This window comes from Mandrillus leucophaeus, unplaced genomic scaffold, assembly GCF_000951045.1.
Source record: "Mandrillus leucophaeus isolate KB7577 unplaced genomic scaffold, Mleu.le_1.0 Scaffold193, whole genome shotgun sequence".
Classification (NCBI taxonomy): Eukaryota; Metazoa; Chordata; class Mammalia; order Primates; family Cercopithecidae; genus Mandrillus; species Mandrillus leucophaeus.
In genome coordinates, this window is record NW_012101954.1 from 672,298 (window position 1) to 683,434 (window position 11,137).

Sequence of the window (11,137 nt, forward strand, 5' to 3'; positions counted from 1 at the left end):
AACTTTACCTATCAGGGACTCGATGGTGGGCACCTCGCCGAGGTCGTCCAGCAGCTCGTGGATTGGATCATTGTGCTCCGGAGCAATGGCATCCTGGTGATCCAACAGGAGCTGCAAATACCAATGATCAACTCCATTTATACATTCAACTCTCCAGCCCATGCCTCCCTAGAACGCCTAACAATAATCTGCACAAAGAGATTCCAACAAAGTTCCTATATTCAAAGAAACAAGCAAATCAACCCAAATAAACAATATGATATATAAAGCACCACACTGGGCTCTGTTGAATGACTTGTTATGATGTAAGAAGAGGAAATACTGGTACTCTCTTAATCTCATGGCCATAAAGGACTCAAATGTGCCCTGTGTAAGAAAGAACACTGTGGCTGGGCGTGGTGGCTCATGTCTGTAAATTCAGCATTTTGAGAAGCCAAGGTGGGTGGATCACCTGAGGATAGGAGTTCAAGACCAGCCTGGACAACATGATGACACCCTGTCTCTACTAAAAATACAAAAATTAGCCGGGCATGGTGGTGCACACCTGTAATCCCAGCTACTAGGGAGGCTGAGGCAGGCGAATTGCTTGAACTTGGTAGGCGGAGGTTGCAGTGAGCCGAGATTGCGCCACTGCACTCCAGCCTGAATGACAGAGCAAGATTCCATCTCAAAAAAAAAAACCACAAAACAAACAAAAAACACAAAACATTGAAACTCAAAGTTCAATACCCAAAGTCATCAATGTACCCTACTACCAGTTCAAGTAAGTCACATGCAGACTTTTACTTAATGTTTCCAGTGCATGACATGATGTAATTCAGAGAAAAGTATACCAAATCAATGTTATAATTATTGTAGGAGCACTCAACAAAGCCTTCAAGGTGCCATTATCCCCAGTGATGCCCTCAGAAATGACAGTAACCTGAAATTTCATTTACATTTTCACACATGTCCATGTCCTCAGAGGGGAAAAAATGATTTGAAAAATCTGAAGAAACATGGAACTCCAGCTTCCAAGGGAAAAATCCACTCAGGCTACACAGAGACTTTCAGGCTACACAGAGAAAGAAGCTAGTATTCTAGATCATGTTAGAAAAATAACACAGAGGGCTGGGGTAAAAAGAAAGAAGAGTAAAAGCACTATTTTATCAAAGTACTAGATCAATTCAGTGGGATTCTGATTCAGTAGGCCTGGGCGGTGTCCAGGAAACTTCATTTTTAACTACCAGCCCATAGGATTCTGATGCAGATGGCCTGGGAAGACATTTTAGAAACCTAGCAGTAGATATTGTTAAGAGTAAGAAGCAAAAGGCCGGGCGTGGTGGCTCAAGCCTGTAATCCCAGCACTTTGGGAGGCCGAGGTGGGTGGATCATGAGGTCAGGATATCGACACCATGCTGGCTAACACAGTGAAAGCCCGTCTCTACTAAAAATACAAAAAATTAGCCAGGCGTGGTGGCGGGCGCCTGTAGTCCCAGCTACTCAGGAGGCTGAGGCAGGAGAATGGCGTGAACCCAGGAGGTGGAGCTTGCAGTGAGCCAACCAGCCTGGGCGACAGAGTAAGACTCCATTTCTAAATAAATAAATAAAAAAGAATAACAAGCAAAAAAAAGAGACATCAAGGAGATGCACTGTCAGTTAGATCACAGGAAGGTGAGACACCTGGCTACCAGAGATGATAACCAGCAGCCAGGGATAATAATTAAGGACAATGAAATTAAGTAATTAAAGAAAAATACTTACAGTGTGGGTGTTGATGATTTCACCAATGGAAATGTAGATTACTGGTTTGGTGAGGGTTACTAAATCAGAGTACTCATCCACATTAAATTTATCCTGAAGCTCTGGGACATCACAAGCAGTTTGGAAAAACCGTCTGAAATAAGCACAGGAAGCAGCCCCCCAAAAAGGGACATACGCATGAGAAGTTGGCAAGAGGACATTTCACAAACCTCTCACACAATGAGTGCAAACAGAAGCCAGTCAATATAGTTACTTCAAGAGAAAGTGCTGTGTGTTTGCTGTGCTTGACAACCCTGGGACACTGGCTCTAATAACTTCTTTCTCCACCTAGTTTGTAGTTTTAGTTTTATCCTTAAGAACCATTGCACCATGATTTAAAACTGTTCTCAGGCACCATTAGGAGAACCAATTCTATCTCTAAGACAGTGCTCTGAAGCATTCAAAACTAGATGTTAATTTACAAAAATTAAAAGCATTTTCCAATTCTTCTCTGATTACAAGGTAACGTACTAAATGCATAATCATCATTATTTTTATGTTAACTACTATCTATTTCATAAGTGTTAACTACTATGTATTTCATATGAAAATTCTCTTCAAAGTAAATCGATCATCTTCTGGAGTCCCGGGCACATCAAACATGTCTTCTACAATATGGCAGTCAGGGAAAGTGAGGGGTGGTTTTTAATCTTATCTTTCCCCTCAATGATAAAAATACATCCACAGACTCTCTTAAGCACTTGTGCCTTTCCCCTTACCTGAATTTCTGGTAGGACTGGGAAAGATATTCATTAATGATGCTTAAGTGGGCATTATCTCCCAGAAACATCTTATTAGAAGCAGCATGCTGAAGCATTTTTGCAATGGAGCCCAGATTTCGGCGTTGGTCTGTGGTAAGCTGGCCTCCTGCCGACAGGTCAATGATGTCAAAGGCATCAGGAGCAACAATGGCTGGATTCATGTATCGATAATAAAGCAAGTTACCAATAATCTGGAACAGATGAAACAGAAAGATGGGTATTAAAAGACATACCACCAAGTAAGCCACAAATGACTTTGCTAGCAAAGAAAAGCAGAAAATGCAGTCCTATGAGTAAAAAATAAATAAAAAATACATACACACATGCACGCATGCACATATACACACTCTTTCTCATGGCCTGGAACTAAATGAAATATCCCTTTGTTCAATACAGGGAAACAATGAGAACAGAACTGAAAACTATTGCCAGTAGTTAATGAAAGAGCAGATTAAGAAGGTAAAAATGATACACTTAAAGTCTGTTATTAAGTATTTCAGGATATCTTTTGTTCACATATCATGGTAGCAAATAAGGCTGGTGTCACCCACATGTACTTTGTACTTTCATGTAGATGGGTTTTCCTTATAAAAAGCTAACAAACATAGCTAAATTCCTTAACATGACCCAATCAGCATAGAGTAACCCCACCTCCCAACATTCTCATGCTGCAGACTTCAAAGGCTAAGTTCATGCCTCTGAAATTAAATTCACTTAACACACATCTGTTCCACAGAAGAATTCAGGGGCAGTCACAGCATTTCCCCTAGAGTTTCATTCAGAAGAAATAAAATTAATTCACCTGAACAGAAAGTCTAGAATCGAGGCCTCACTGTAGGAAAGCACAGAACTAGGAGAGAGAAGAAAAAAGCATTCAGATTAAAAAAAAAGAAAAGAGAAGAGCACAGCTGAGTAAGAAAGAGTTATCAGCAACAGCCTTAGCAGAAATAATTGTGCTTGCTACTATTTGCCAGGTCACCAGCAGAGGGAACAATACTACAGCGAAAAGACAGGACTCAAAGAAACTCATCTGAAAACAGGAAAAATCCATCTTTCTACTTGTTTGATGTTTGTGCGCCAAACTATAGGAAGTGTTTCATCCTGAGAGAGCTATCATTTACCAATTACAATTGTTTTCAAAAGCTCACAGTCAATGGCAAGCTACTGCCAGAACCTACACTTAGGCAGGTAGTAATGATCTATGGTCAGTCCTGCTTTTATAGCTTTGTCCTCAAAGGGCAGGAGTCTGCCGGCTATGAGATTCTTACCTTCAGCAGCTCATCCTCACCAGCATCAGGGAACTTCTCATGCAACGAGTCCTTCAGCACTTTGGCAATGAAGCGCATCCCATAACTGCGGGATGGACAAAACTTAGTGAGAAGGGCCAAGGAGCAGAAAGGCACTTACTGCTGGGCTCTACTGGGGGTCATGACAACTGATGGCACTCACGGGATTTTGTCCACAGAGCTGACAATGGCTGAGAGAAACTTGTCTGTCACAGCCCGCATGTTCCTGATGGAGCTGTCTAGCCGTGTCTTCACTTCTTCATGAGCTAGCGCCTGCTCAGGGGTCACATCATAGGGCAGTTTGCTGGGAAGAGAGAAATTATACCCAACTATGTTAGACTAACAGCCAGGAACAGCCTGAAGCAAGTGTCTTATCTTTCATAAACTGAAAGACCCAGAAATATTAGATAGCTTAAGCTCATGCTCACAGGACTGGTAAGTGATAAGGCTAGAATCTGAACTCAGGTTTTTAACTGTGAATCAGGTGCCTGAATTGTGTGCCAGGCACAATAATAGGCATTTGGGAATAAAAGTTATACACGACATGATACCTTCTCTTGAGTCTTTTACAGTCTGGTGGGAGTGACACACAAACAAATGATTATAAACCTATTCTGCTGTAAATCAGTTCACCAAAAGTGCTACAGGACCATAGGGAAAGGGCTTCAACTCAGAATGGAAAAAGGAAGGAAGGCTTCCAAAAGGAAGGGATGCTTGAACGCAAGAAAACGGGAGAGGAAGAGTCTTCTAGGAAGGAAAGGGAGACAGGAGAAATGAGAGTGGAAAAGCAGACAGGGATCAGGCCATGGCAGACCCTGTATATGATACTGACAAATCTGGACTTTGCTAGAAACCAGAGGGAGGTCTTCAAAGATAGGAGCGCGACGCCAGGAACAGCAGCACACACTAGCATTCCCAGCTACTAGGAAGGTTGAGGTGGGAGGATTGTTTGAGCAAGACCTTGTCTCAAAAAAAAAAAAAAGAGGCAGAGAGAGCTTTGGTACACACAGAAGGGGAAGAGAAGGCAATGTGACCACAAAGGCAGAGGCTGGAACCACACAGCCACAAGTTGAGGGATGTCAACAGTCACCACAAGCTGTATGAGTCAAGAAACAGTTTCCACTAGAGCCTCTGCAGGGAGTATGGCTCTTCCAGCACCTCGACTTCATGATAATGGCTTCAGATTTCTGGCCTCCACAATTGTGAGACAATGAATTTTGGTTGTTTTAAGCCACCAAATTTGAGGTGATGTGTTATGGCAGCCTTAGAAAATACAAGCAGAGGCCAGGTGTGGTGGCTCACGCCTGTGATCCCAACACTTTGGGAGGCGGAGGTGGGTAGATCACCTGAGGTCAGGAGTTTGAGACCAGTCTGGCCAACATGGAGAAACTCCATCTCTACTATAAATATAAAAATTAGCCGGGCTTGGTGGTGGGTGCCTGTAATCCCAGCTACTCAGGAGGCTGAGGCAGGAGAATCACTTGAACCCGGGAGGCAGAGGTTGTGGTGAGCCAAGATCACACCATTGCACTCCAGCCTGAGCAACAAAGCGAGACTCTGTCTCAACAACAACAAAAGAAAAATACAAGTAGATAGGAATACCCTTCTTCATTTGTCACAGCATGGCTAATTTAAAATAGGTAGGCTATGAATACAAGAATTCTGCAAAAATCAATAGAAACATTCTATGAGAAATAAATACATGGAACTTACAATAAAGAATATTATATATTTTATTATTTATATGATTTTCAAAAGTAGTAACCAGCAAGGGAATCAATATGCTAAAAAACATTGGTGATAGAACAGAATATTAACTTTCTGAGATTTTTAGGAAAGAACATTCCCAAGAGGTGACAAGATTCCAGTTTGCTACATGTATTGTGGCTGAAGTAAAAGAAGAAAGCTAAGGGACCTGTGACGCTTACCTGCAGGACAGATCCCCACCACATCACCACACCTCATAGTCACTGGTATCTTAAAAAGAGTTCAAATCAATTTCCTTTTTTTTTTAAGATATGGGGTCTATGTCGCCCAGGCAGCACTCAAACTCCTGGGCTCAAGCAATCTTCCTGTCTTGGCCTCCTGAGCAACTGGGACTACCAGTGCATGCCACCATGCCTGGCTCAATTTCCATTTTATGAAAGGCAAAATAAGACCAGTTTCCCATAGGTACCCACAAGAAAACCAATCCTGAAATGTTCAGCAGGCTTTGGATCTAAAAATGACTGACTCATGGACCGTCAGAGGAAATAACTGAGAAGCCCTGAGCCGGTGTATATGGGGCTATCGGTAAGGAATGCCCTGGGTTGCAGGCAAAACTTCCCAGACAAGTATTGCACTTGGCTGACCACATTCCTGGATGTGCAGGCCTCAGGTATGCAGGCAAAAAAGTTAAAAAGACCTTTGCAATGATCTGAGTCCTGATAACAGACCTACATGGTACTGAGAACCAATCAGATGCCAAATGATTCCTAATAAGGATAAGCCCTTTCTTTCTTTTTTTGTCAACCTAGGATTGAGTGCAGTGGTGCCATCAAGGCACACTGCAGCCTCAACCTCGCATGCTCAACCGATCCTCCTGCCTCAGCCTTTGGAATAGGTCGAACTACAGGTGTGCACAACCATGCCCAGCTAATTTTTTTTTTTTTTTAAGTAGGGACAAGGTATTCCTATGTTGCCCAGGCTGGTCTCAAACTCCTGAGCTCAAGCAATCCTCCTGCCTTAGCCTCCCAAAGTGTTGGGATTACAGGCGTGAGCCACCACGCCTGGCAAGATAAGCCCTTTCAAGGAGTCAGCAGAATGTTCTGTTCTCCACCCAGGGTACACCTCCCTGTTTGCCTGGCATCCAGGTAAATGGAAAGTAGAATGATGTAGAATGGTGTTACTCAAAGTGTGGACCAGTGCCAATCTACAAACTGATCAAAGACAAGATAAAGAGAATGAGTCAGAATATAAATCAATACATTGCTTCCTTCATTAAGAAAATCTTGCTATGAAAAAAAAGTATCAGTTGAACTAAACAGTGTGCACAGCTGATTTTCCATTACTGGTGTGCAAACCACACTTTGAATAACAATGGTGTGGAGAGCTGCTACTCCGCCTATGCCCAGAGAGCTTCATGCATGATCTAACCCTACTCCACAACAACAAGAAGAAACCACAACAGACCATGCTGCTCACACCTCCATTTCCCACCCCTCTGGGTCCTCACCCAAGATGAATAAAACCAGAAACATTTTGGCATTCTGAACTCCCTTTCCCCAGCATTACCCATATTTGATTGGCACACTTTTGCTTTAGATCAATTAATGTTGGTGGTTATGCTATGGCCCTAGCTCAGTTATCTCCTGTAATATGTTAATTTAATTAGCCCAACTCTCGATATTTCAGGGCAGCTCACCCCACACCATTTTCTTTTTCCTTTATTAAAACACAGTGATCTCACCCAATCTATATGAACCTTCTCATTCAACCACATCCCTAGTTATGCCAGGTCCTTTTAAGTCCTACACCCTCCACCTTAGAGTGTTCAGACATGAACACTGCACCTAGCTCTTAGTAAGGCTGGGTTCATCTTAGCCTTTGGACCTCAGCTAAATGACATTTTATCTTCTGGGATAGGCTTTCCCTAACCACCTTATGTTAGTTCCCTCTTATAAAGTCTCCATTACAGAACCCTACTTCATAAAACTTTCCTCAATGTTTAATTATGCTTTTATTTTTATGTATCTGGTTGGTGTCTCTTCCACCCAATGAACTATGAAGAGAGGGCAGGGAGCATGTCTGTTTCACTCATTCTTGCATTACTGTACACATCTCTAACACAATGCCTGGCACACAGTAAGTACTCAATAAATATTTGCTAAATAAGTGCGTTTATTACCAGGTCAACAACTTATAAAGCAGAGTTTTCTAAAGAAAAACTATTTCAGGCTGGGTGTGGTGGCTCACGGCTGTAATCCCAGCACTTTGGGAGGCCGAGGCAGATAGATTGCTTGAGATCAGAAGTTCGAGACCAGTCTGGCCAACATGGCGAAACCCTTTCTCTACTAAAAATACAAAAAGTAGACAGGGGTGGTAGCGCGCGACTGTAATCCCAGTTACTCGGGAAGCTGGGGCATGAGAATTGCTTAGACCCAGGAGGTGGAGGCTGCAGTGAGCCGAGATTGTGCCACTGCACTCCAGCCTGGGTGACAAGAGTGAAACTCTGTCTCAAAAAAAAAAAAAGAAAGAAAAGAAAAATTATTTAAACTAGTATTAGTTTATAAATAAAGAGAGGGGAAAAAAGCAGGAAAGAAAATAACAACATGAAAGAAAAGTGTTATTATGGTTAACATACCTTGCCTCTCCTGTCTGAGACTCCATCTGATTAACCCAAGATTTGTAAATATCCACAGGGTCAGTTTTGATGTTGAGAGATTTGTCATCCATAATTTCCTTCACGACTGGGGCCAAGATCTGTCTCAGGGCATTCTGGCCACGCGCACCACGGTTGAAACTTACAACCATTTTAATAACCGTAGGATTTCCCGTGACAATCTCTTGAATCTGATCTACCTTCGACCTATAAAACATCAGATAAAAATTTAAACTTGTCACAGAATCCATCAACTTAAAAGATCCTTCCTGCTTAAAGATCCTATCTCCCTGAAACGGTTTCTCTTGAAACACTCCCCGGCACTCACAGAACGTTCCTGCAGCTGTACACTCAATCATGGTCATGATTAGGTCCGTTACTAGATAAAAATGTGAAATCTTCCTGTTCAGATCACTTTTTGAAATTATACCTTAATACAGAATGTTCCTAAAATTAACTTATCCCTTCCCTAGAAGCAGCAAGATTTTATATCAGTTATTTAAAAATTAGATGCTTCTTTAGAGTAAGTATTTTTCATAAATTAATCGAGATCAAGAAAAGATCAGGAAGGCATGAATCTCAAACTGGGAGCCCCTGTGTTAGTGGGAAGGGGCCTATGCCCTTAAGAAATCTGTTCATACTTGATTTCCTCTTGAAGCGCTGTCTTAAAGAGCCGCAGGAGCAGGTACTCTTCTCGCTGGTTGGATGCGTAGTTGTAGAGTGTGAAGATTACAGAGTCCATGAACTTGGTGGACTTGTTCTGGGGCATCTGAAAAATTAGCTTGGCCAGATAGGTGGGATTGGTCTGAAATAAAACCAAGGGATAAGTCATCTGTAGGTAATATAAAGGCTGACAAGGTATATTCAATTATTTAAAATTGAAGGACTAGAATATATATGAGAAAAAAATTAATAAATTAACGTATTACAGTGCCCATCACTCACCCCCCTCAGTGGAATTCAAAAATATTTCCAGAGAGATCAATGGGTAAGGCTTTCTTGTGGAAAAACAAATTCACTAAATTTTTATAACACTGATTCCAGGAGCCACTTACTTGCAATAAATAAAACAGGTGCTGGTAAGCTTCCAACTTCTCTCTCTTCTCCTTGCTCAAAGCCTTGAGACCTCCCTTCTGTTTATTTATCATCATCATATCAGACAATTGTTCCTTATTTTTTTTGGTAAGTTTTTTACTGTGGGAAACCACATCCTGTAAACAAAAATCAATACATAGATCAGAAAGCCTTCAAAGATGAACCTCTGGGCATTGAGGAAAGGTTTTGTAGCACATGCAAACTCACATGAAGGTCTACTGCACTGGCAGATTCCCACCGAATATTTTAAAATCACTACCCTTTATCCTGTTTTCAGTATACCAATCAAATCCATTCCTATGTTCCAACAAAGAACCTGAGCCACAAGAATGTCCACTGAATTGGGAAACCAACTTCTAGCAATCTATTATAAAAATAATAGCTACATATATACTGAAACAATAATTGCAATGTTATTTATAATAAATGCTTGGAAAACAACCTAAATGTCAAATACTACGGGAAAAAGAGGTAAATTATAGTATTATTTTCTAAAAATCTATTATGCTACTGTTAAAAATAATACTTACGGCTGGGTGCAGTGGCTCACACCTGTAATCCCAGCACTTTGGGAGGCTGAAGCAGGAGGATCACTTGAGCCCAGGAGTTTTGAGACCAGCCTGGACAACACAGAGAGACCCTACCTCTTATAAAAATATAATTTGCCAGGCGTGGTGGTGTACACCTGTTGTCCTAGTTACTTGAGAGGCTGAAGTGGGAGAATCACTTGAGCCTAGGAGGTCGAGGTTGCAGTGACTCATGATCATGCCACTGTACTCCAGCCTGGGGTACAGAGGGAAACTCTGTTTCAAAAAATAAAAAAAAAAAAAAAATTTTGACTACTTATCATAGCGAAAGAGTCTTATCCTTTAATATGAAGTAAGAACGTAAGATACAAAATGACTGGGGTAGGTGAAATTAGGGGAAGACATTTATCTTCTTTTCTCTATCTAAATTTTGTCTATTAAATTGTTTTATGTCTTAAATAATTTTTTTTTTTTTGAGACAGAGTTTCACTCTGTCACCCAGTCTGGAGTGCAGTGGTACAATCTTGGCTCACTGCAACCTCTGCCTCCCAGGTTCAAGTGATTCTTCCACCTCAGCCTCCTGAGTAGCTGAAATTACAGGCATGTACTACCATGTCCAGCTAATTTTTTATATTTTTAGTAGAGACAGGGTTTTACCATGTTGGCCTGGCTGGTCTCAAACTCCTGGCTTCAAGTGATCCGCCCTCCTCGGCCTCCCAAAGTGCTGGGATTATAGGTGTAAGCCATCATGCCTGACCTGTCTTATACAACTTTTTAAAAAGCTTATGATGGCCGGGCACAGCAGCTCAGTCTGTAATCACAGCACTTTGGGAGGCCAAGGTGGGTGGATCAATCACTTGAGGCCAGGAGTTCGAGACCAGCCTGGCCAACATGGTGAAACCCTTGTCTCTACTAAAAATGCAAAAAAGCTGGGTGCCGTGGCTCACACCTGTAATTCTAGCACTTTGGGAAGCTGAGGCAGGTGGATCACCCGAGGTCAGGACTTCAAGACCAGCCTGGCCAACATGGCGAAACGCTGCCTCCACTAAAAATAAAAAAATTAGCAGGGTGTAGTGGTATGTGCCTGTAATCCCAGTTACTTGGGAGGCTGAGGCAGGAGAATCACTGAACCTGTAAGGCAGAGGTTGTAGTGAGCCGAGATCACACCACTGCACTCCACCCTGAGCGACAAGAGGGAAACTCAGTCTCAAAAAAAAAAAAAAAAAAAAAACAAAAAGCAAAAAACAAAAAACATCAGCCAGGTGTAGTGTCACACGCCTATAATCCCAGCTACTTAGGAGGCTGAGGGAGGAGAATCGCTTGAAC

General features: G+C 42.0%; 1 protein-coding gene across 1 annotated transcript in view; it reads right to left on the reverse strand.

Moving 5' to 3' along the window:
• Positions 1-11,137, reverse strand: part of IQGAP1 (IQ motif containing GTPase activating protein 1) — a 113,882-nt gene that overhangs the window by 17,766 nt on the left and 84,979 nt on the right. Inside the window, exons 23-30 of the mRNA XM_011978375.1 lie at positions 9,245-9,400; positions 8,831-8,994; positions 8,172-8,396; positions 3,993-4,133; positions 3,812-3,896; positions 2,502-2,734; positions 1,744-1,876; positions 9-111 (exon numbers count right to left, since the gene is read on the reverse strand). Coding sequence (XP_011833765.1) covers positions 9-111; positions 1,744-1,876; positions 2,502-2,734; positions 3,812-3,896; positions 3,993-4,133; positions 8,172-8,396; positions 8,831-8,994; positions 9,245-9,400 — 1,240 coding nt within the window. The remainder of the gene's footprint in view (positions 1-8; positions 112-1,743; positions 1,877-2,501; positions 2,735-3,811; positions 3,897-3,992; positions 4,134-8,171; positions 8,397-8,830; positions 8,995-9,244; positions 9,401-11,137) is intronic.